This window comes from Hibiscus syriacus, unplaced genomic scaffold (assembly GCF_006381635.1).
Source record: "Hibiscus syriacus cultivar Baekdansim isolate YM2019G1 unplaced genomic scaffold, ASM638163v2 tig00116962_pilon, whole genome shotgun sequence".
Lineage (NCBI taxonomy): Eukaryota > Viridiplantae > Streptophyta > Magnoliopsida > Malvales > Malvaceae > Hibiscus > Hibiscus syriacus.
In genome coordinates, this window is record NW_024063488.1 from 3,990,056 (window position 1) to 4,016,135 (window position 26,080).

The 26,080-nt window shown below is 31.9% G+C and overlaps 4 protein-coding genes and 1 pseudogene across 4 annotated transcripts in view; 3 read left to right on the top strand and 2 right to left on the bottom strand.

Moving 5' to 3' along the window:
- The first annotated feature begins 2,041 nt into the window (after positions 1-2,041).
- On the top strand, positions 2,042-9,614 carry LOC120190685 (annotated as a pseudogene).
- A 3,729-nt stretch (positions 9,615-13,343) lies between these two features.
- Positions 13,344-14,778, top strand: LOC120190686 (expansin-A5-like). Its single transcript, XM_039193735.1, has 3 exons — positions 13,344-13,546; positions 13,764-14,052; positions 14,422-14,778. Exons 1-3 carry the CDS (start codon positions 13,348-13,350, stop codon positions 14,729-14,731), a joined length of 798 nt encoding a protein of 265 aa, XP_039049666.1. The 5' UTR covers positions 13,344-13,347; the 3' UTR covers positions 14,732-14,778.
- Positions 14,779-17,385: 2,607 nt separating this feature from the next.
- Positions 17,386-18,813, top strand: LOC120190243 (expansin-A5-like). The gene is made up of 3 exons (XM_039193347.1): positions 17,386-17,581; positions 17,799-18,087; positions 18,457-18,813. The coding sequence occupies exons 1-3, from the start codon at positions 17,386-17,388 to the stop codon at positions 18,764-18,766; spliced, it is 795 nt and encodes a 264-aa protein (XP_039049278.1). The 3' UTR covers positions 18,767-18,813.
- Positions 18,814-21,804: 2,991 nt separating this feature from the next.
- Positions 21,805-26,080, bottom strand: part of LOC120190683 (starch synthase 2, chloroplastic/amyloplastic-like) — a 41,113-nt gene continuing 36,837 nt past the window's right edge. The window contains exon 12 of the mRNA XM_039193732.1: positions 21,805-21,817. The gene's annotated coding sequence lies outside the window, so the exon portion shown is untranslated. The remainder of the gene's footprint in view (positions 21,818-26,080) is intronic.
- LOC120190689 (probable calcium-binding protein CML46) lies at positions 22,496-23,189 on the bottom strand. The gene has a single exon (XM_039193740.1). It carries the CDS (start codon positions 23,080-23,082, stop codon positions 22,519-22,521), a length of 564 nt encoding a protein of 187 aa, XP_039049671.1. The 5' UTR covers positions 23,083-23,189; the 3' UTR covers positions 22,496-22,518.

Here is a 26,080-nt window from a genome sequence, read left to right on the forward strand (position 1 = left end):
TAACTGATCAAATTATATTTATATACTTTTATTGTTTAAATATTTTTTCAAAACCAAGTGTTTAATGTTTTAATATTATTTTTTATTTTTGAGTGTTTACGACCTAATTATCGTTAAAAATCTTCATTATTTAACACATATACTGTTTATATTTTCCTAAAAATATTTAATTAGAAAACTTAAAATATTATTCTTTTTAATGCCCAATTTTTAAAAAAATAAAAAAAATCAAAATTTCTCTAATTTCGAACCTTATTTCTAGTCTTCATTGACCATCTTGAACCACCGTCTCCATCAAAAGATCATCCACCTGTCCAAACTTACTTACTAATTGATCATCGTCCTTGTAATTACTCTAAACCTCTAAGTTGATAACCTTAAAATTAATCCCAACACCACATATGGGAAGATTTGATGTTGACTAAAATAATTCTAACTTTGGGGTAGAGGAGGCCTTCATATATGTTCATACTATGATATGATTTTATTTGGGAAGGGGTAAATTTATCACCGAATAAACGAGATTATTTTTTCACAAAAAAATGAGTACTTTTTAATAATATTTTATTTTTCTAAAATAAAATTTTTAATATATATATATATATATATGACATTAGTTATATAACAGTTTTTTAACGGTTGTTATGCATATGCACTTAGGTGAGTAACTTTAGAAACATGATACACCTACTTTGAGAAAAAAAATATTCTTTAGACACTTACAAATAATTTATAATATATTTTAAACACTTATTTTTGTATTAAGCCTATGATTAAAAAAGAGATTACAAGAGACATGACACAAAAGAAATAGGGGTGAAAATAAATAGAATAATTTTAAAACATTACCATTTAGGGACCAGATTGTAAAATGAAATAAATTCCGGTTCTTAGCTTAAAACCCCAACTAACTGGTTTTTAAGGAAAAATTGACTCATTTCAAGGCCAAAGGTAGAATTTCAAGTCTTTTGAATTAAAGACATAATTTAACTGTTCCTTAGATTTCAGTCCTTTTTTGTAAGTACCATTTCATACAAATTTTCCTTTTTAAAACGTTAAATAGAAAAAGAAAACAATTTAGATACATAAAAATAAACACCTAAATAATATACAAATATAATTTAAATACTTGTTTTTTAATTAATATGGGGCTAATATGAGCTCGAGAGAAAGGGATAACGGTTATGCAGATTTCCAGTAAATAAATAAACAAATAATCTTATTCCTATTCACTTTCTCCTACTAATTTTACAAATATTTTTTAAATAGCGGTAAAAAAGAGAGGATAAAATACATATTTAGTTACTCACATATTTCTACAGGCCTATTTTAATTAAAAAACTATTTTTTTAAATCATGTCTGACATTACGTTTTAGTCATCCGTCATTGAAAATAAATAAATGTTACGTGAAATTTTTAGATTTTTTTTTTTGATGATGTGACATTACCCTATAATGACTCGTAAAGGTATAGAGCTAGAAAAGTTTTTGTGTCAAATTTAAAAATTATACGAATAAAAAATTAAGTGAAAAAAATTGAATTTTAAAATTTTTATTATTAATTTTTTAAAATACGGGTCAATTTCCTTTTGAAAATGTGTCAAAACTTTTCTAAAAGAGGTCATCTTGTTCTTTTATATTATATATATAATTTATATGGACAAAAAAGTGTGTATAAATTTTTGGGGTGTCAATTGACACCCTTCAACACATGCTGACTCCATTACTGATGATTCGTAAACATCATCGTTAGTTTTTAATGTTAGGTGACCAATATGTAAGGTTGAAGATGACTTTTTAAAAAATAATTGAATGATCAAAATTATAACACTAGAATAGATGGGGGACTGAAACCTTAGTTTATCCAAAAGAAATCCTATACGCTGTTCCGTCAATCGAAAAAAGTAAAAAAGAAGAGGCGTAATTTAGTAAATTTGGACCACAGATTCTCACTTTTGACCAGATTTATTTTTGTCGAGAAAATATCCTCATCAATTAAACAAAACTCCCAGATTTCCTCGTCGCTCAAGAATACTACAAGTTTCTTGAGAAAATTCCCGTATTTTCTGTCAAATCAAACACCCTTCCTCAGAATTCCTAGATGTCAACCTCAAGCCAACCTCAATTCCGTTATACCCAGACGCCATCGAAGGTCCTGCATCTCCGTAATCTCCCATGGGAGTGTTCGGAAGAGGAACTCATCGAGCTTTGTAAACCCTTCGGGAAGATCGTTAACACTAAGTGCAATGTCGGCGCCAATCGGAACCAAGCTTTTGTTGAATTTGTAAGCTTCTAAATCCTTCCATTTTTAAAAAGTTCTTTATTATGTTTATGGATTGCTTTGTGTTGACGAAAAATAAAGTTCAATTTGTGTTAGGTAAGGGAAGTCAACTATTGGTTGTCTACTCTTTTGGGATTTTGATTTTCTAGTGTAAATTTCAGTGTGTTCCTTCAAATTGTCAACGTATGAGTTCTTTTTGTGAGATTTGTTTTCTTTACATTTCATGGAAAAATTTTGATTTTTTTGCTGATTTTTTAAATATTTTGATATGTAAATTTGATGGGTTAATTGCAGAATTGCAAAGTGTTGTAATTAATTTTTAATTTGGCGGTGAATTGGGATGGGGAACTGATGCTTTTGTTCACATTTGAAAGTGTAAAGGGAATGTTATTTTTCCTAGGTGACCCGGTTTCGAACAGTTTTGTCTGCCGGTATGTGCGTGAGTTTATCCATATTTCAAATCGGACACAAACACTACCTTGTAATCATATTAGAATCTTCAAAAAAGAAAGTGTAAACTTTGATATGTTAACTTCACCACCAATCAGGTTGGATTTTGAATTTTCTTGGATGATAGTTTATTTTGTTTTGTCAAGGGTAACTTATCATTTGGGTTCTACTTCTATTCTTCTTTTTTCAGTTTGAATTTCAATGGGTTAATTTCACAAGTGAAAGTTAGAGAATATTTAAAGGCTGAGCAGTTATGTTTTTCTGTTACTCAATTATGTTACTTTTATTTTCAGGTAGACTTAAATCAGGCTATTTCGATGGTTTCATACTATGCTTCATCATCAGAGCCAGCACAGGTTCGTGGAAAACTGTATATATTCAATATTCAAACAGACATGAAATTGTCACACAACAGAGTCCTGGAGATACCCCTGGAAATGTTTTGCTAGTTACCATTGAGGGTGTGGAAGCTAATGATGTGACCATTGAGACGATTCACTTGGTAATGCTTATTACTGGTGCATGCATTTCTCAAATAAACGCCATCAATTGTTACAGAGTCTCTATTCTATTGCTGCTAAAAGAATTGGCTCTCTAGAAATTTTGAAGCCTCTTTTTGCTTCAAGTGCTCTAGATTAAGTAGCATATTTGTATGGTTAAATGAAGTTATCTTGAATTTCTATGTCTAGAAGTGGCCTACTTTAGTTCGGTCAAAATCTTGTGAACTACCATGTTTGAAGTATCACTTCTATTTTTGTATGTTATTTCTTATACGACTGATGAGAGATGATGTTCTTAAATCCTGTACTTTAAGGAATATGCTTTTTAATAGGAGAGCACAGGGCTGCTTCTTATATATTTGAAATGAAGTAAATTGTTATCTTTTCTTGTTCTTTTACATATATTGAGATAGCATTTTTTTATCGAAGCCAGCTGAATCACATATGGTTATGCCCCTTATATGTATTCCTTTGTTGGAGACAGTTTGGAAATATTATCATGTACGTCATACTCCTTTCTAAGGTCTATCTTGAGGCATGTATGCACAGGTGTCATTCTGCACTTATTTCTTGTCCATTTGGATTTGTTAATAAAGATTTTACGTTATACCCATGTTTGTGACAGTTTCTAATGTCCTGTTCTCATTTGTATTTGTGATATCTACTTGTTTCTGATTTAATTTTGTTTCAGGTATTTTCGGCATTTGGTTTTGTTAACAAAATTGCTACTTTTGAAAAGGCTGCTGGGTTCCAGGTGAGATGGCAAAATTGGATTTATATTTTTGGATCTGTATGTTTTTCAATATGATGTTCATGTTTATGACAATTGTTGGCAGGCATTAATCCAATTCACTGATGCTGAAACTGCTTCTTCAGCGAGGAATGCCTTGGATGGTAGAAGTATTCCCAGGTATGTACTGCTTCCTTGCATCTTCTTCCTCCTTCCACACCAGGAAACATTTTTCTCATTTCTCTAGCATCATCTAATTCTCTTCATATTGATTGTGTATGTATGGTACTATGGTTTGAGAATTAAAAAAATTTGGTTGCATGCTAATGTTTTTTTCATGATATTATTTAGGTACTTGCTTCCAGATCATGTTACTTCTTGTCACCTGCGTATCTCGTATTCTGCACACACTGATCTAAATATCAAGTTCCAGTCTCATCGGAGCAGGTACAAGCTGTTCCATGAAAACCAAGTGGTTTTCTCATTGAAATTCAACGTTTTGGTCATGTTTATTCCTGAGATTTCAAGTAATATGACTACAAAACTTTTATTGTGGCATCGGATATGTTGTTACTTAATGTGTATGCTTTTGGCATCTAGGATGTTAGTGAAGCCTGTTAGTCAGCACACATATGTGTTGTCATGACTGCTTAGTAATTTTCTTAAATATTGAATGCACAATGCTCAAGCAAATCTCAGCATAGTTGAAGTTTTATGTCGATTATGGAATTGCCTTTTGGTGGTACCATGAGTGATAGTCACCCTTTATACAAATATGTTTTTCGGTAATTGACTAGAACGTGTATCCTCTAACATGCTAGTGTGGTAATATTAATCTGATTTCAGGTTTAAATATTGCTTTTAAGCTTGTTTAGCGTTCGCCACTGGGAACTTTATCTTTGGAGTTGATACTCCCAGCAACTGCTTTGTGTTTGCTAATTATTTATTCTATTAGCTGGTATTTTTATAGTATTTTGAAGTCATCAAGTATGATGGTGAGCTTATTGTAAATTGACATGAGAAGTTAGTTGATTGTGGGGGAAGGGTAATTTGTAAAATTTATTTCTGATTGATATGATATTCATTGTTGTAATTTGAGTAGCACTTAATAAAAATGTGATTGGCCTAGCTTCTCTTAGTCCATTTATGTAATTGTTCACCACTTTCTTTTTTTTGATAGGAAAAGTAGGTCTCATAAAAACCTCCTTCTTAGTAGTCCTTACCATGAGGTTAGAACCTACTAGGGGAAGGAGGAATAGAGAACCTTAATATATTGATAATGTAAAAATTACATAAAACTAAAACCACTCCTTTAAGATACATAAAACTTAAGAACACTCTTATAACGCCTTGATAAAAAACCTCCGAACCCAGTACTAAAAAAGTGGCCCACTACCCAATCCCCTCCTTTGCAAGCAAATCTGCCTCGCAATTACAGCTTCTCGGAATCCACCTCACAATGACCTCGTACTCAGAAACCGCATCCGCAATATCCTTGACAAAATTTAAAAGAAAAGGTGGAACTGACTCCTGATATTTCAACCACTCCACAGCTAACTTGCAATCAGATTCAATAATAAGCCTTCCCTTCAATACCCATTCTGATGACACAAAGATGTCTATTCCTCTTTTGATAGCTTTTAACTCTGCTAAAATGATAGGAGTAGGCCCTATTTTTTCTGAAAACGACATCAATTTAATCCGATTCCAATCTCTAAGAATGCCCCCAATTCCTGCTAACAACCCAACCCTACTAACTGCTCCATCCACGTTAAACTTAAAAAAATCGAGTGGAGGAGGACTCCAGTAAACCACAGGCCTGTTCGAATCAAGAGAAGCTGAAATATTATCAGCAAATGAAGGATCACCAATTAGAGAGTCCACTTGAATAGAGGATAAAGGATACTTAGCTAGGAATCATTTCGCAAGCCTTAACCTGACTGTGAAAAACAATGAGGATGTGTCCAGCTTGCCTCTTTCAAAAACAATTTCGTTTCTCATCTTCCAAATCGACCATAAAACAGGCCCCGGAATAAACTTCCACATATTAGAAAATGGCCTAAGAACAGACCATGAAATTAGAATTGAAGAAGGATCAGTAGGTAAGGCTAACTTGATACCCCAGTAGGCTATGATTCTGTTCCATAGTACCCAGGAAAACTGGCAGGAAATAAACAGATGCTGAACTGATTCCTCTGCTTGATTGCAAAAGGGGCATTGAGAGTCCTCCCCTAAGGGAACCCCCCTTTTCTTCAATTCCCCTCTAACCGCTACTTTATTAAGTGATACTTGCCAAAGGAAAACCTCTACTCTAGGAGGAACCAGACCTTGCCAAACACATTTGTTCCACCTAAAGTTATCCTCATCCACCGAGTAGAAAGATTTCGTGCAAGCATTAACGGAATACAAACCCTCACCCGCACCAACCCAAAGCATACAATCCTCCAAAGATTCATTTAACTTGATAACATTGAGCTTGTCCAATAGATCAACCAGCTGAGCCACTTCCCAATCGCATAGATTCCTCCTAGTCTTAATATTCCACTCCCAACCATTCAAATCAAAACTACCAAATTCAGCAACCTTACCCCCTTGATTTGTTGACAGAGCAAAAATCCTAGGGAAAAGAACTTTCAATGGAAAATCCCCCAACCATGTATCATTCCAAAAGAAAATCGAATTGCCATTCCCAACTTGTAACCTCGCATGAGATCTAATGCATCCTCCAAAGAAATCATCCTTCATGTAATTCACAATACCTCTCCAATTGTTCACCACTTTCTGTTGGCCAAAATGAACGGTAGCAACTAGAGAGTCGGTTGTATTACACTGGAGTCTTTGATCAATAAAGTTTGAAAGCTTTTGTTTCTTTGTTATATAATACAAATCAACTGGAAACTCATATTTGCTTATCTGTTATTTCTGTTAATCAGGATGCTGCTGTATTTGAATCCGCAATTCTTTTCTCATATTGTATATTCATTTGCAGTAGCGTCACTTTGTTACCGTTATATGCATTTGACATTGGGCTTTGCATTTTTACTTTATTTGTAATGATTATCTTAAAGTTTCCGATTTTATTTGCACATTTTTGTAGGGACTATACCAATCCATACCTTCCTGTTAATCCAACTGCAATGGAGGGACTTATGCAGGTAGTGCTTTCATTTACAAACACTTGATCTATTTCTTAGTGGTGATCGTCACTAATATGTTGTAATCTCCAGCCTGTAGTTGGTCCGGATGGAAAAAAGCAAGAACCTCAGAGTAATGTGCTACTTGCTTCGATTGAAAATATGCAGTATGCTGTGACAGTAGATGTTCTTTACACTGTAAGACATCCTGCTTCTTAATTAACATGGAAATACCGGTTCATTGTTTCAAAAGTTTCACATATTATTCTTCTGGTTGCTTATTGTAGGTATTTTCTGCATTTGGTGCGGTCCAAAAGATTGCTATATTTGAGAAGAATGGTGGAACCCAGGCACTAATTCAATATCCTGGTATTCTTTTATCATTTGATTTTTCAATTGTTCTACGTATGTTTTTTGGCAGTGTTGTCAAGCCGTGTACTTGGGTGATAAGGCTTCGTGCCAGATGACAAAGGTGCCTTAGGCCTTGTCAGGCACGAAGCATTTGATTTGGCACATGCTTTATCAAAGAAAGCTTGCCTGATTATGTTATCTTACCTTTATTTTATTTGTTTTTTTTCACTGTAATTGTACCGTTAATTGTAAAATAAATGGGTATAATATTGACTCCCTACTTTGCACAATCACCTTTTTGTGAAGTTATTTAAAAACCAAAGCTAAGGATAGAAGATAATAACATTGGTGTTGTGTATCACCATTGACGCGAGCTAGGTTTCTTAGCTTTAGTGGCATTTTAACCTAGGAACAAAAGTAACTAATAGAGTTTTGGTGCATATACTTTTCTGAATTTTCCATTCCCATTTTCAGATGCTTCTTAGATGACTCTGCATACTCAAAATTTTGAGAAAATGATTGGTATAACCCTTAAAACTCATTGATTCCTGAACTTTTAGTCCATGCAACTTGTTTGAGTATTCTAATATAAACTTGTGGTCATGGACAAGTTGTGAATATTGGCCAAAAAAAAGAAGAGAAATTCTGCATCTTTTGTAGGATTGAAGGGGACCACTCTTTAGAGTATATATCTCAATCTTATTCTTGTATATATTCATATATATACATATGCATACATATTGTGCCTTTGACAATATAAGGGCTCTAGCACCTCGAATGTGTTTTGTTCCTTTGACAACATTTGTTTTTCGTAATCCTTACCTTATCCATTCATAACTTATTGTTACAAGTGCCTCGCTACCTCTATGTGAGAGGTCTCTGTTTGGTGGACGCTTATGGCACCTCGACCCTCTTTATTTGAAAGATGAGATCCAGATATTTTGTTCCATTTTCTTCTTCATATAGCGCGTGTGTGCGTGCCTATTTTATTTATATATGATTATAGCATCTTTCCTTTGACATTGCTTTCTTTTGAAATTTTGTTGCATTTCTATGTGTGTGGACTCAGACATCTTACAACCTGAAATTATTATTATTATGATGATGACGCATGTATGTTTTATTTTGTTAGATATTTTGGTAGCTTTAATGACATAGAATTTGTTACATTCAGATGTCATGACCGCTGCCGTCGCCAAAGAATCCTTAGAGGGACATTGCATATATGATGGTGGCTATTGTAAGCTTCATCTATCATACTCTCGTCATACTGATCTCAATGTAAAGGTATAAATATGTGGTTTTGAGTTAGTATTCATAAGAAAAAGGAATGAAGAAAAATAAATTAACGACCTCTTTAGAAGATAAAGGCGATCCATTTTTCCATAAAAGAGAGGATATGAACCCTTAAATGTATGCTTCTCGACACTTGTTTACGAATCTTACCTGCTAATTTAGTTCTATTATTTGGCTCGACACACATTCACTACATGTGATTCTTGATTAGTTTCACTTTTGCCGCACAGGCCTACAGTGATAAAAGTAGAGATTACACGATCCCGGACCTAAGTTTGCTTGCGTCACAAGTTCCCGGTATGCCCTCCGCTTCAAATGCTTCAAATGTTTGGCAGAATCCTCAGAGTGCTCCACTGTACCCTGGGACTGACTATGCAACTTCAGCTGCAATTCAAGCTCAACCCTCTGCGGGACAAGTCCCAGCTTGGGATCCAAGTTTACAGGCTAGGCCACCATATGGATCTGTTCCCAGAACCGTTCCTGGTCACGCATATCAATCGTCTGCAGTCTCTGCATATATGAACGCTGCACCACCTGCTGGTTCATCACCCCTTCTTCGACCGGGTGTGTCTTCCATGGGAATGGCACCGCCAGGGGCAAATGTTAGGCCCGGTGGTGCACCACCTCCAGGTCAGCCTCCTTATTATGGTCAATGATCATCGTCTTTACGTCTTCCGAGTCGAAATGATTTGAAATTGGATCTCTTGATATGCAATCTGACCCTTTGAGTTAATTTTTTTGTTGGCTTTTCTTTTTGTACCTTTTTTTTTAATATATAATTCTGAAACCGTTTCCATTATTGGATGTAAAAGGAGCTTACATTCGAATGAACCAGTAAACCAAAGTAGAAGTCATGTTTTCATGCATTTAGATTCTTCTGCAACCATTTTCGCAAATCGTTTCGGCTTTGAAACGAAGATGGTCCCTCCATCACCTCCAGGTACACAGGCGTGATCATGCAATTTGCATCTAAACGATGATGGTCCCTATCAAACTGACTGAAAATTAAGTTTGTTTGGGCAAAAATACACCTAGCTCATCCTGATAACTACCGTCATTATTTTTAAGGAAATTATAATTTAGTCACTCAACTAAAATGTTATTTCACTTTATAATATTATTTTAATAATTTAGAGATATTTAGATATACAAAATATTTTAATATTTTAAATTTAAAACTGTTTTAATTTTTCTTGAAAATAAATAAATTTTTGAACTTTCTTTTAAAAAAAAATCAATTAAGTCTTTAAATCTTTTAAAATAATAAAAAAATTATTTCCTATCACATCATATCTCATTCTGAACTAACATATTAGTATCATAATAATCAATGATGATTTCTAATAGTAAAAAGAATCCGAGAGCTTTAAAAACCATTAATCCTTTTACTTTTAGCTGATTGTCTTGTAACATACTAAAATATTTTAATCTACCAATAGAAACCTACCCCACGATACCAAGGACCACATTAAGCTTCATACACATAGGCCTTTCATGTTCTACATAGACATTGAAATCGAACCATCATGCTATTCATGTCTATTCTTATATTCTTCTTTTCTTAAAAAAAAAAAGGCACGTACAAAACATATCAAGTAATCTCAGTGATAAAAGGATGTATGTATGTTGTCCATTGATTAAGAAAATTACGAACATATATTACATCATAATCATCAAGAATATTCAAAATAAAAAATACTTATAAATAGAGGAAGAGGGGACCTCTTTATTATAAAGTATTTTTCACAATGAATATAGAATGGCGTAAGACATAAATGACATGATTTACCCTTTGGTCTGCCCTCAAATTAACTAAACTCTAAAGCTTGTTTAACTTAAGCTTATGCTTAATGTTTCTTTTTAGCATGTATGCATATGACATGGGTCCATTTGAAACATTTGCTAACACATAGAAATAGAGTCGGGATAAAATTTCAGAAATAAATAAAAATATTAGATGGTTCGAATTTTTAATTGTTAAGCTATCGATATAAATTTAAAAATAAAAGGAATATGATGTAATCTGTTTAATTTTAAAATCCAAAGTGATGGAAAAATTATTTTAATAAAAAAAGTGATATGTCAAGGTTTAATTTGACTAGTTTCAGAATTAAGAGGACCTAAAAAAACAATAAAATTCAGAAATTAACATTATAAGACCGTAATTTTTCTACTAAATGAGTTTCATTTTTCTCGTTTACGTATACGGATGTGGAAGTATCATGTTAACTTTATGATATATTTTTTTACCATAGTGACATAGTTGGGAGTTGTCATTGACACATTAGTTGTTAGGTTGGGTCATTGTTTGATATGAAGTCATTTGGTTGCACATGCATTTCCAAGACAGAAATTAATGAGCACATGCATCTATGGGTGTCCATCCATGTCTCTATCATGCATCTATAGGTATCCATCCATGTCTCTATCATGTATCTATGGGTATCTTGCACTGCCATTCATGTCTCTATCATGCACCAATGTTGCAGCCACTCTCACTTTCAATGTCTTCGTTATTTCTACTCCTTAATTTTACTTTATAATATCTGAATATCCATATGTAATATATGTTTTAAATATATGAAAATATTTTTTAAAAAAGATTAAGAACAAAATTATGATATAACATTAAGGGAATAAATTATCTTATTTTAAACTTGAATTATTTTATTTGACCTTTTTTAATTGTAAGAAAATAAATCGAGAAAAAAAAGAGAACATCACAATATCAATTATAACACAAACGATGACCGATAATGATCTAACGATAATAAAGAATGAATTTATATATATAAATTCATTTGTTGGGTGCCCTCAGTGATTAAAAATGTTATTTATTTTTAAAGTTCTGGATTTAAGCAGTTACGTTTACAGTACGTATGCATTGTCAATAATTAAGAAAGATTATGAACAAATACTACTATGGATGTAAATGAGATGAGAAGGATCGCAAGTTACTCGAGATGGACTCGGTCAAGGCTTGATCAACACTCCAATCGAATGAGTTCGACTCGAGTTCTTAATAAGCCGAAACGAGTTACTTGATACTCGACTCGAAAAGTTCGCGAGTAACTCGAAAAAATAACATATTAAATTTTATTTTTAAAAATTAAATTATTAATAATATTAACATTTAGGTGGTGTTGTTTTTAAAAAAATACAATATAAGGCTTTCATGTACTTAAGATTTAAGTTCAAGCTTGAGTTTGAGCTTTAATTAAGTTAAGTCTGATAATGTTTCGAGCTCGAGTTGAGCTTTAATTTTTGATTTCGAGTCAAACTTAAAAGTTTTAAGTTTGCGAGCTTTCCAGTTAAACCAAGTCTAAATTTAAAATTTTCAAATCGAGTTGAACTCAATGATATTTGAATACTACTTTTTGTGTTTACATCATCAAAATATTGTGCTTCAGAAGAAGGCAATTATGATTGTGTTGCTGACGCGTTAAAAGGATTCACTTCAACCATCAAACAGTTTAAAAGATTCACAATTTCATTTCTTCGTCCGTGCACTTGTCCCCTCCCATTAATATCTACTCCTTTTTAACTCCCTCAAAACTTTCAATATTTTTAGAATAGTTATTTTAATCGATATTCTTTTTTTTAACGTTTTAGTCCTTAACATTCTAAATTTTGGTTAAATAACTTATGTTGAATGAAAATCGTTAGTTAATGATCAATACATATTATTGATATAATATTTTTACATTTGTTAAATTATTGACTTGATATGTACCACCTCACTTAAGGTGATGACATGACTTGTGCAACATCACCCAAGGCGATTGCATGGCACGTGCCACATAACCTAATGTGGTGGCATGATATTGGATACATCAATAAGTAAATACATATAAAAATGACACGTTAGAAACATGCATTAATTATTAGTCAATTAACGACTTTCCATCCAATAGGGATCATTTTGACAAAAAAATTGAAACATCAGGAGCTACAATACTTAAAGAATGAGGTCAAAGTCAGTACATCAATATCGTATGCGTCTATAAGAAGAGTAAAAATATCTCTAACTAAAATTTCAAGTAAATAAACCGAAAACTAATTAAAAATCGTAAAAGAATCCTCTTGTGAGTCAGTCAATTTAGCCATGAAGTCAACCTTTACATTGGTCTATGATCCCATAAGTATGAAATCAACTAATGAAACTTTATTTTATAAAGAAAGACGATAGATCTTATTAAAGGAAAAAAAAAACTAATGAGAACAAAAATAAAAACTTTATTTTAATATAACCTTTTAACCGATAAAAATTATGATTAACTGTTATGATATTGACGTAATAATGCACGTTTCATACATGGTGGTCCATATACCATTGAGCAAAAGAAAAGGAAACTCCATTTATTTTACACAAACTTGGCATACCCCCCCCCCCCCCCACACACAATTACAGTGTCTTGGTCCCAACAGCTCAAATGGTTTGATTTTGACTGCCCTCTATTTAGTTCCCCTTCAATCACCCTTCATTTCCATAAACAACACTTTTCAAGGTTCATTCCTCCCTTCACCTTTCCATTTTACTTTAATGGAGTTTGATGTTTAATGTTGCAGTGCTTGAATGTGCTTGTGTTTCTCATGTGCAGGGAAATGGTGCTTTTGGGGTTTATGCTTCTTCTTCTTCTTCCTGTTTCTGCTCTATTACTTCTTCAAGTCAGCAACTCCGTCCATGCTTTTCCATGGAACCATCCTCACCACGCCATTCATCCCCACCGTGGCGGCTATCATGGACCATGGATCAATGCCCATGCCACATTCTACGGCGGCGGTGATGCTTCCGGCACAATGGGTACATACATTTCAATCTTCATCTCACAATCTCACATTTTTTTAATTTGATCTAATGAGGCAAGACACTAAAATTCTTTAAATAAAGTTAGAATTTGACCTGACGTTTCTAAATAGAGAATAAACTGAGTTAAAAAGATAGTTCTCATTTTGAGTTTATGTCGTACTCGAACCAGATTAATCAATTAAAGATTGATATTTTGGAAGTTGTGTTCTAGGTGGAGCATGTGGGTATGGGAACCTGTATAGCCAAGGATACGGTGTTAATACGGCAGCATTGAGTAGTGCGTTGTTCGACAATGGGTTGAGTTGTGGCGCATGTTATGAGCTAAGGTGTGTCAATGACCCTAAATGGTGTCTGCCTGGTTCAATTGTGGTCACCGCCACTAACTTCTGCCCGCCGGGTGGGTGGTGCGACCCTCCTAATCACCACTTTGATCTCTCTCAGCCTATCTTCCAACACATTGCTCAGTACAAATCTGGAATTGTCCCAGTCATTTATAGAAGGTAACCATAATTGCCTAATTCAAATTTATTGACCGGTTGGAATGGTTCATGGTTCAACCGAGTTTGAATAGTTGTGTTTAAAGAGTGTATGTTTTCATTGGCTAACTTTTTTAGTAGATACAAACTTATAAATGAGTCGATAAACGAACCTTCGAACGAGCTTATTCATTAATATAATAAAACAAACACACATTTGTTTGTGTTTATTTATTATATGAACATAAAATTTTGTTCTTTATTTAACTTAATAAAGCAACATAAATGAACATTATACCAACAATTTGTGAACAGTTCATTAACACCTCTATCGATCGGTCTTTTTAAATTTATCAGATTCATATGAAGTGTTATTCATTTAATTTTTTGCAGGGTGAGATGTAGGAGAAGAGGGGGAATAAGGTTCACCATTAATGGACATTCTTACTTCAATTTAGTGCTCGTAACCAATGTTGGTGGCGCCGGGGATGCTCACTCCGTCGCCATTAAAGGTTCGAGGACCAGATGGCAACCAATGTCCAGAAACTGGGGCCAAAACTGGCAAAGCAATGCCTACCTTAATGGCCAAACCCTCTCATTTCTCGTTACGGCCAGCGACGGCCGCAGTGTTCTCTCATACAACGTCGCTCCTCCGAGTTGGTCCTTCGGTCAGACTTACACCGGCCGCCAGTTCCCATTTTAAGTTTGAGATTTAAATAACGATCGCCACATAATAGATTATTTTTGCAGTTCAATTGGCTTTGAATTGAAGCCTGCTAGTTAACTGCTAGATCAAAGTATGACACGACTTTTAGTTTTATTTTTTTCATGCCAATGGCACTGTTAATGTGTTCGTTTTTATGTACTTTTGAACAATTATTGGTGAATTTTTGAAAAAGATTCAGCAACTTGTGATGATGTAAAGATCTTTTTTTAATCAGTGAAATATGGATAATTCCTCGCTCTAATGGTGGGTATCATTCTTGTCGATTTCTTAGATGTATAATTTCTGTTTTATATCTGAACTTTATTTTCTCAAAAATCATACCTAACGTTTAGTTTATATTTTATTTTGGTACTTTACAGTTAAAAAATTTAATGTTGGTATTGACGTATCACCATAAGGTCATGTCATATCATCATTGTAAAAAAATATCACATTAATCGTTCTATTAATATTTTAACAACGGATACCAAAATAAAACATAAATTAAATATTATGTATGATTTTAAAAATATATAAAATTTGAGTACCAAAATGGAACAAAATTATAGTTCAAGTACTAAACATATAATTTACCTTAAAATTTAATAGATATAAACCACCTTCATTATCGTAATATATATATATATATATCATCAACACTGACATAACAATGATAACATGTTAATAAATTATCTTTGTTACAAGTCAAATGCAATTTATAAGCTAACTGCGAGCAGCAATCAATATAAGAAGAGCATAATATTAAAATTAGTTATCAACGTTTATCAAAATAGTCATTTACCCGTTATTATATTTTTTGGAGTATTTTGACTCCAAACGTTTCATTTAAGGGCAAAAAGACCCCTAACATTTGATAGAATGAGCATTAATTATTTATTCTTTTTTTTAGGACATTTTAACTCTCAACGTTTTATTTTATGTTAAAAAATACACTTATTTTAGAGCATTAATCGCTTGTTAACTTATGATTTTTATTTATAAAATGAGCTTTTTGTGGTGAGACGTTGGGGGCTAAAAAACACATCAAAAATAAGTATCAAAATGATAATTTTAATAAATGTTTAGGGTTATTTTTGATATTATGCCTATAAAAATTAGAATAAAAAACTAATAAAAATCACTAAAACAGGTAAACGAATGACAACGACAAAATTAACTTCAAATTAATCATGAAAAAAATATTACAAGAACATACAAAGTGAAAATTGTTTTGAGGAATTGTCGGCAGATTTTGTTTTTCTTCAACACACAAAAAAAGGTATGATTGTGGAACACGTTTAAAGAGTGCTACTTTCTTAGAATGACATCCATTCATGTAAGGTAATTTTTTAAATTCGATTCGATTTAAATTATTATTTTATATTAATATTTTGACTTGAAGATTATTTTTTATTGATGTAGTAGATTTAGTTTATCATTTTAGTCTATATGGTATTTACGTATCAAATTAGTTCTTAAAATTATTTAATTGCATCATTCTATATTTTAACTCTAATTTAAAACTCTAAATCTTAAATCATAACCCCTAAAACCTAACTTGTCCCCTCCCATTAATATCTACTCCTTTTTAACTCCCTCAAAACTTTCAATATTTTTAGAATAGTTATTTTAATCGATATTCTTCTTTTAACGTTTTAGTCCTTAACGTTCTAAATTTTGGTTAAATGACTTATGTTGAATGGAAATCGTTAGTTAATGATCAATAAATATTATTGATATAATACTTTTACATTTGTTAAATTATTGACTTGATATGTACCACCTCACTTAAGGTGATGACATGACTTGTGCAACATCACCCAAGACGATTGCATGGCACGTGCCACATAACATAATGTCGTGGCATGATATTAGATACATCAATAAGTAAACACATATGAAAATAACACGGTAGAAACATGCATTAATTGTTAGTCAGTTAACGACTTTCTATCCAATAGGGATCATTTTGACAAAAAAATTGAAACATCAGGAGCTACAATACTTAAAGAATGAGGTCAAAGTCAGTACATCAATATCGTATGCGTCTATAAGAAGAGTAAAAAATATCTCTAACTAAAATTTCAAGTAAATAAACCGAAAACTAATTAAAAATCGTAAAAGAATCCTCTTGTGAGTCAGTCAATTTAGCCATGAAGTCAACCTTTACATTGGTCTATGATCCCTTAAGTATGAAATCAACTAATGAAACTTTATTTTATAAAGAAAGACGATAGATCTTATTAAAGGAAAAAAAAAGACTAATGAGAACAAAAATAAAAACTTTATTTTAATATAACCTTTTAACCGGTAAAAATTATGATTAACTGTTATGATATTGACGTAATAATGCACGTTTCATACATGGTGGTCCATATACCATTGAGCAAAAGAAAAGGAAACTCCATTTATTTTACACAAACTTGGCATACCCCCCCCCCCCACACACAATTACAGTGTCTTGGTCCCAACAGCTCAAATGGTTTGATTTTGACTGCCCTCTATTTAGTTCCCCTTCAATCACCCTTCATTTCCATAAACAACACTTTTCAAGGTTCATTCCTCCCTTCACCTTTCCATTTTACTTTAATGGAGTTTGATGTTTAATGTTGCAGTGCTTGAATGTGCTTGTGTTTCTCATGTGCAGGGAAATGGTGCTTTTGGGGTTTATGCTTCTTCTTCTTCCTGTTTCTGCTCTATTACTTCTTCAAGTCAGCAACTCCGTCCATGCTTTTCCATGGAACCATCCTCACCACGCCATTCATCCCCACCGTGGCGGCTATCATGGACCATGGATCAATGCCCATGCCACATTCTACGGCGGCGGTGATGCTTCCGGCACAATGGGTACATACATTTCAATCTTCATCTCACAATCTCACATTTTCTTAATTTGATCTAATGAGGCAAGACACTAAAATTCTTTAAATAAAGTTAGAATTTGACCTGACGTTTCTAAATAGAGAATAAACTGAGTTAAAAAGATAGTTCTCATTTTGAGTTTATGTCGTACTCGAACCAGATTAATCAATTAAAGGTTGATATTTTGGAAGTTGTGTTCTAGGTGGAGCATGTGGGTATGGGAACCTGTATAGCCAAGGATACGGTGTTAATACGGCAGCATTGAGTAGTGCGTTGTTCGACAATGGGTTGAGTTGTGGCGCATGTTATGAGCTAAGGTGTGTCAATGACCCTAAATGGTGTCTGCCTGGTTCAATTGTGGTCACCGCCACTAACTTCTGCCCGCCGGGTGGGTGGTGCGACCCTCCTAATCACCACTTTGATCTCTCTCAGCCTATCTTCCAACACATTGCTCAGTACAAATCTGGAATTGTCCCAGTCATTTATAGAAGGTAACCATAATTGCCTAATTCAAATTTATTGACCGGTTGAAATGGTTCATGGTTTAACCGAGTTTGAGTAGTTGTGTTTAAAGAGTGTATGTTTTCATTGGCTAACTTTTTTAATAGATACAAACTTATAAATGAGTCGATAAACGAACCTTTGAACGAGCTTATTCATTAATATAATAAAACAAACACACATTTGTTTGTGTTTATTTATTATATGAACATAAAATTTTGTTCTTTATTTAACTTAATAAAGCAACATAAACGAACATTATAACAACAATTTGTGAACAGTTCATTAACACCTCTATCGATCGGTCTTTTTAAATTTATCAGATTCATATGAAGTGTTATTCATTTAATTTTTTGCAGGGTGAGATGTAGGAGAAGAGGGGGAATAAGGTTCACCATTAATGGACATTCTTACTTCAATTTAGTGCTCGTAACCAATGTTGGTGGCGCCGGGGATGCTCACTCCGTCGCCATTAAAGGTTCGAGGACCAGATGGCAACCAATGTCCAGAAACTGGGGCCAAAACTGGCAAAGCAATGCCTACCTTAATGGCCAAACCCTCTCATTTCTCGTTACGGCCAGCGACGGCCGCAGTGTTCTCTCATACAACGTCGCTCCTCCGAGTTGGTCCTTCGGTCAGACTTACACCGGCCGCCAGTTCCCATTTTAAGTTTGAGATTTAAATAACGATCGCCACATAATAGATTATTTTTGCAGTTCAATTGGCTTTGAATTGAAGCCTGCTAGTTAACTGCTAGATCAAAGTATGACACGACTTTCAGTTTTATTTTTTTTCATGCCAATGGCACTGTTAATGTGTTCGTTTTTATGTACTTTTGAACAATTATTGGTGAATTTTTGAAAAAGATTCAGCAACTTGTGATGATGTAAAGATCTTTTTTTAATCAGTGAAATATGGATAATTCCTCGCTCTAATGGTGGGTATCATTCTTGTCGATTTCTTAGATGTATAATTTCTGTTTTATATCTGAACTTTATTTTATCAAAAATCATACCTAACGTTTAGTTTATGTTTTATTTTGATACTTTACAGTTAAAAAATTTAATGTTGGTATTGACGTATCACCATAAAGTCATGTCATGTCATCATTGAAAAAAAATATCACATTAATCGTTCTATTAATATTTTAACGACGGATACCAAAATAAAACATAAATTAAATATTATATATGATTTTTAAAATATATAAAATTTGAGTACCAAAATGGAACAAAATTATAGTTCAAGTACTAAACATATAATTTACCTTAAAATTTAATAGATATAAACCACCTTCATTATCGTAATATATATATATATATATATATATATATCATCAACACTGACATAACAATGATAACATGTTAATAAATTATCTTTGTTACAAGTCAAATGCAATTTATAAGCTAACTGCGAGCAGCAATCAATATAAGAAGAGCATAATATTAAAATTAGTTATCAACGTTTATCAAAATAGTTATTTACCCGTTATTCTATTTTTTGGAGTATTTTTGACTCCAAATATTTCATTTAAGGGCAAAAAGACCCCTAACATTTGATAGAATGAGCATTAATCGTTTATTCTTTTTTTTTCTAGGACATTTTAACTCTCAACGTTTCATTTTAAGCTAAAAGAGACTCTTATTTTGGAGCATTAATCGTTTGTTAACATATGATTTTTATTTATAAAATGAGTTTTTTGAAGTGAGACGTTGGGAGCTAAAAAACACCTCAAAAATAAGTATCAAAATGATAATTTTAATAAACGTTAGAGGTTATTTTTGATATTATGCCTATAAAAATTATAATAAAAAACTAATAAAATCACTAAAACAGGTAAACGAATGACAACAACAAAATTAACTTCAAATTAATCATGAAAAAAATATTACAGGAACATACAAAGTGAAAATTGTTTTGAGGAATTGTCGGCAGATTTTGTTTTTCTTCAACACACAAAAAAAGGTATGATTGTGGAACACGTTTAAAGACCACGTGACCGTATAGTGCTACTTTCTTAGAATGACATCCATTCATGTAAGGTAATTTTTTAAATTCGATTTGATTTAAATTATTATTTTATATTAATATTTTAACTTGAAGATTATTTTTTATTAATGTAGTAGATTTAGTTTATTATTTTAGTCTATATGGTATTTACGTATCAAATTAGTTCTTAAAATTATTTAATTGCATCATTCTATATCTTAACTCTAATTTAAAACTCTAAATCTTAAACCATAACCCCTAAAACCTAACTTGAAACCATATACAATAGTAAATATTTTAAACAACGATGCAATTGAGTAACGATGTGAAAATACCATAGGAACGAAAATGATAAATTGGGTCAACTACATGAGCAAAAGTAACTCTTAAGCCTAATATTTTAATTATATTTGTTAATTAATTATTTGAATTTTATTAATTTTTATAATTTTAAATAACATTACCTTTATATAAATTAAAATTAAATCATTTTTATTTTTAAATCAATTCGGATTTGAATTTTATTGATTTGAAATCATTTTATCAAGAAAGTTAGAAAATGGAGTGAACTTTGGGATAATGCGAGGCAGGTTGGGCAAGTGGATGACATCTAATCAAACAAATGGAATATTTGGGGAATAGTCCCATTTATTTAAGTCCGTCATGTAACTCTCAATTAATTGAGATAATAATATTATTATACCAATGAGTAAAATCACTGAGATATTATTTTGAGGAAAATAATTTTTTATATAACCTCTAATTTATTCTCATAAATGAAGTGGATTTTATAGTGTTGTAGAAAAATCGTACAGAATATTGGATGTCTTCATAAAGACGTATATGAAAGATTTAGTATCTTTTCTCATAATGTATGCATGCATGCAAACTAATAGCGTTGTTGTCTTCTTAAAAATATCGTGTAATCTGAACATCTTTTAGAAGTCATTAAATAATTCGAGCGTCTTCTATAATATATTGTCGCAGTTAGATGAGAAAATAATTTTTCTGGCCCCTTACATGAGCAAATGTTTTTTTCAACCTTATTATATAAGAAAATTTGCCGTAAACGATGGAATTATGATATATATATATATATATATATATATATATGTTGTAATGGGCCTGGAAGCCCACCATAAATGAGTCTAAACATCAACTCAAACAATTTGATCCGGAGAGATCTAAACCCAAACACGAACTTGAAAGATTATAACTCGAAAAATTTATAAATTAAAAAAAATCTAATTTTAAAAAAGTTTATCTCTAAAAAATCTAAACTTGAAACCGACTAGGTTTCATACTAAACATAAAATAAATAAATCTAAAATAAATGTTTTTTGAAAAAAAAAATTATTAATTTCACTCTCAATTTTCTAATAAATAAAATTTTAATTGAAAATGACTCTTCCTTTTGAATGTGTTTAAAATATGTGTATTGTTAAAATATTATTAAAAATCATGTAAGATAAAAATCTAGTTAAAGAATATATATATATATATATATATATATATATATATATATATATTAATACGCAAAATATGTTGATTCATTAAAAATCTTTTTCGAAAAATACAATAGGTCAAAACAACATATAAAAAGAATAGTACATCACATATTTACTCTCTCATGTACGCATCACTTAAGATCATTCAAATATTACAATCTAATGTTGAAGATTAACTTCTCAAAAAAACGTTTTAATAAATGTCTCCAAAATTCCCACTAAAGTGAATCCGTTGAACATCAACATCTACATTTTTTTTTTGTAAATGACGAGTAGAGAGAAATTTTGATGAGATGTTTTTTGTTCTATCATTCCTTATGTATCATTCTTTAAGTTCTTTTTTAGAGCATAAATCACAACCTTTTGTATATGATGAATTATAGATCTCAACTAGCTTCATATATAACATAAATTTTAGTATGTTTAGAAGAAATGATAGTTATTGATTATTTCATAGCGTGCCTAGAGATTGCAGTACCATCATACGTAAAAATATAATCAATTTTTGTTCAAGCATTATGTGGATGAAATAAGTGTCCAATATCTACAAAATTTGTTTCGAATAAGTTATATATAAAAAATATATAATCTCGTCTTTCACGCTTTGAAGATAACTAAAATTTGATAAAGATCACTAATTTGTGATTAAATATTATGGAGATTGTCTATTATTAATCATTGTCGACTGTCATCGATCACCGATCACCGTCGTTAACAACAATAAAATTTTAAAATTTACAATACCCCTCTCTCTCTCGTTACAACAATACCCTCTCTTCTATCTTTAGTTTTTTTTTTTACTATTATTTTCTTAGTGCCCAAATATAAATTCATACCAATTTCAATAATAAAATAAAAAGTTTTAAAAATAAAACCACATAAGATAATCTAAAAGTTGCCGTTAAGAAAACTGAATTGATTGATTCAGCAAAAACTGATCTCCATGAATTTTACAAATTCCTTAAACCCTATTCTACCATCGCCATCTTCATCAAATCTCTGAATCATCTTCTTGCAATTTCCAATCCCCAAGCCTTCTTTCAATCCCAAAACACAGAGAACTCTCTGCAATTCCTTTGCGTCGATGAACCCATCTTTGTTCACATCAAAAACATCGAAAGCTTCCTTCAATTCATCTAAACTCGGCTCCTCCTCTTCAAACACCCTCGAAACTTCATTAAAACCAAACGATTCATTCAGTTCCTCGCTTTCTTGGCTGCAAAAGATCCCCAGATTTCCCATCAATTTCTCCACGTCTTTTCTATCAACTCTCACGCCGTCTTCTTTCTCCTCGATCGAATAGTCAAAACCCAGATTTCTCCCACGATCTAATGACGTTGAACCGCCGTTTTCATGGTGGGATTTCGGGGAAAACCAACAATTTCTTGAGAGAAAGCTGTTGAAACAAGTGAAAGCATGAAACAAGAGAGTTAAATCGAGGAATGGGAAGTGGTTGGAGTTTGGGCTTTCTGCAAATGATGATTCCATTGAAAGAAATTGTCAGCCAGTTTTGAGAGAAAGAGACTGAATGGAAAAAATGGAAGAAGAATTTGCATGGATTGATGGAAAGTTGTAGTTTTGGGGGGATATTTAATGGCGGCCAATTCAACCCGGTCAGTTAACGAGGAAGTTGCCTGTATGCTGCGGGCAAGATCCACCAAGAAGAAGACTGCAATAAAGAAATGGAGCATGAAAGATATTGGGAAAAGAATGGGCCCTTCCTGGGATATTTCCAAAGTTTAATAATTTCTAAACCGGAACTCGAACGGGATCGAACCGGTCCTCAATTCAATCGGTTTAATTAAATTATAAACGTCTTTTTTTAATAATTTCTACCTAAGAGAAATGAAATGAGAATTTTATTCTTAATAGATATTAAACTTATAACCTAAGAAAGTAGAGAGGTATTTAAATTAAGATTCAATTTCTAGTCATACATATGTCTGTTATAGAGTGATATTTTCGATTCAACTTTCATCATTTACAATATCAAAATTGAATAATCAATTTTTAAAAAAAATTAATGCATCATTCTATTAAATTAACTTATGGTTAATGTTAGGTATAGTCACGAGTTGAGTCGAGTTTTTGACTCACCTAAACTCGACCAGAGTATAACACTCTTTCACCCTACTCGACTCAAATTTAGGGAAGTTCTACTCAATTTAAAACTGACCTAATTTTAAGGTAAAAACTCGCATCCCACTCAATTCAATCTTACACAAATATATGTAAAATATTCTCATTTTATTAGATAAAATAAAGACTTAACTAAAAAAGAAGTACAAAGAAAGAGGTATTATGGAAATTATCCTTAAATACATAAAGGTCAATTATATTATTATTCTCGTGTCAAGTATTTTTAACCCAAAACTCAAACATGATCCGATTTGTTATTTATCTTTTAAAAAGTATAATCTGATCTGATCTTTAAGAAATCTATAATGATTCGACTCAAACTCAAATTTTCAAATAAAAAAATTAATCTTATAAAATTGAGTCAAGAATTCGAGTCAAATACATATTCCTAGTTAATACAATTCAATTTAATATTGGTTTGAGTATTTAATTTTTGGTAGTGTAACGTTGCGTTTAAAGTATTGGGAGCAGCTAGAAAAGAGAAGTTGGTCCACTTTGGCCTACATACGTGGCCCTTGTTTGTTTGCTCGGTAACCTGCCCATAGCCTCTTTGACTACGTTTCCTTTGATTCAAGTTTCTAGGAAATTAAGCAACCTCGTTAATAGTTTTAAGGGTAAATTATACAAATGGTCCTCTGACTATAGGATATTATTTTATCGAGTATTTTTACTATTAAAAGTTATAAAATGGATCCTCAACTATTGAGAGTTGCTTTGTTGAGTTCCTCGGTTATTAAAAGTTACAAAATGATTACTTTATTAATTATGTTTCAAAGTCGTCTTTTTTCCATTAAAAAATTAACGGTTGTCTGAGCTGAACATTAACATGTGGACTGAGATATGATAATCTTTTGGGATTATGAGATCAGATTTTATCATATATCTGTCCGTAGGTTGATGTCCAGCTCATATTGCCATCAATGTTTTATCGGAAAAGAACGAGTTTGGAACATAATGAATAGTCAAATATTCGTTTTGTAACTTTTAATAGTCGAGGGACTCTACAAAACAACTATATATAGTCGGAGGACCGCTTTGTAACTTTTAATACTAGGGGACTCAATAAAATAATATCCTATAATCAGGGAACCATCTTTGTACTTTTACTCTAATTTTAACTGTATTAGGGCAATTCATTTGGATTAATAAATAATTATGAATTTTTTAAAATCAATTTTATTTCCAACGATATATTATTATTTGATTCATTGATATTACATAAAATTATAATATCATGACATCTAATATTCACTGTATTCAAATTTAATAATGTACAGTTGATGGGTTTGAATAATTTGGAGGTCTTCTACGGAAGCTACTCTCAATCTGGTGTTGGGGACAACCTACTATCTTACCTCCCCTTACCCTATTACATATGGGAACAAAGAACAGCCATTTTGATGGGTTTGAATAATCAATTTGTTGGTGGATTGTACATGTAACTTTCTGATTGGGAGTTGATCGAACACTAAGCCGTATGTGCTTATGTTTGTTTGCTTTTGGACGTAAAGAGAAAGGGAAATTGGTGAATTTCTTGGTCAATTTCCTTCTATGCCTCTTTGCAATTGTCTTGGTAAATGCCCACAATTCACTCATTCTCGTATCCAATAAAAATAATTTAATCACAAAATCTAATACGAATAATTTCATTTTACTTCATCATATTATTTTGTGTCTATGATTCAATATTATTGCCTTTGAGTCTCAAGATTTCGTATATGAATAATTACCTCTTCAAGTTCAAATTCATATCAGGACTCTTTTCAATAGCTTTGATATAACATAACTTTGATGATAGAGTTTGAGAGGGTCAACTTAAAATTTTAAAAAATATAGATGTTTAAATTAAAACTTTTAAAAAATTTGATTGGCTCAGTATATATTTTTTCCAAAAAAATTGAGGTATAACTAAAATTTTTGAAAATTTGAGAGGCATATTGAGAATTTTTAAAAAATAACCGGAGGGATTTAATTAAGAATATTAAAAATTAATATGAATTTTTAAAAATTTTGTGGTGGCCAAATTAAATATTTTAAAAAATTTAAAGGTCTGAACTAAAATTTTTCAAATTTTTGGAGGGTCATGGCCTCCACTAGTTTCCATTATCTTCCGCCACTTATTTCGTATAATGTTTTATCTAGGAACGGATGAATAATTTTATGTGTGTGAGGATAAATTTATAAATTTTAGGAGGCGAAAATAGATTATCAATAAAAAATATATAAAATATATGATAATTTGAAATTTTCAAGGAGAGACGACAATCCTGACCACCCCTCGATCTATCTTTAGTTTTATCTGACATATTTGTTCAAAAATTATATTGTTTTATTTGGTTTATTTGAC

Excerpts from the sequence above, each read along its gene's own strand:
- LOC120190686 (XM_039193735.1), top strand. The coding sequence starts at position 13,348 with ATGGTGCTTTTGGGGTTTATGCTTCTTCTTCTTCTTCCTGTTTCTGCT. Across the intron at positions 13,547-13,763 it reads TGATGCTTCCGGCACAATGG|GTGGAGCATGTGGGTATGGG; the intron begins GTACATACATTT and ends GTTGTGTTCTAG. Across the intron at positions 14,053-14,421 it reads GTCCCAGTCATTTATAGAAG|GGTGAGATGTAGGAGAAGAG; the intron begins GTAACCATAATT and ends AATTTTTTGCAG.
- LOC120190243 (XM_039193347.1), top strand. The coding sequence starts at position 17,386 with ATGGTGCTTTTGGGGTTTATGCTTCTTCTTCTTCCTGTTTCTGCTCTA. Across the intron at positions 17,582-17,798 it reads TGATGCTTCCGGCACAATGG|GTGGAGCATGTGGGTATGGG; the intron begins GTACATACATTT and ends GTTGTGTTCTAG. Across the intron at positions 18,088-18,456 it reads GTCCCAGTCATTTATAGAAG|GGTGAGATGTAGGAGAAGAG; the intron begins GTAACCATAATT and ends AATTTTTTGCAG.
- LOC120190689 (XM_039193740.1), bottom strand. The coding sequence starts at position 23,082 with ATGGAATCATCATTTGCAGAAAGCCCAAACTCCAACCACTTCCCATTC.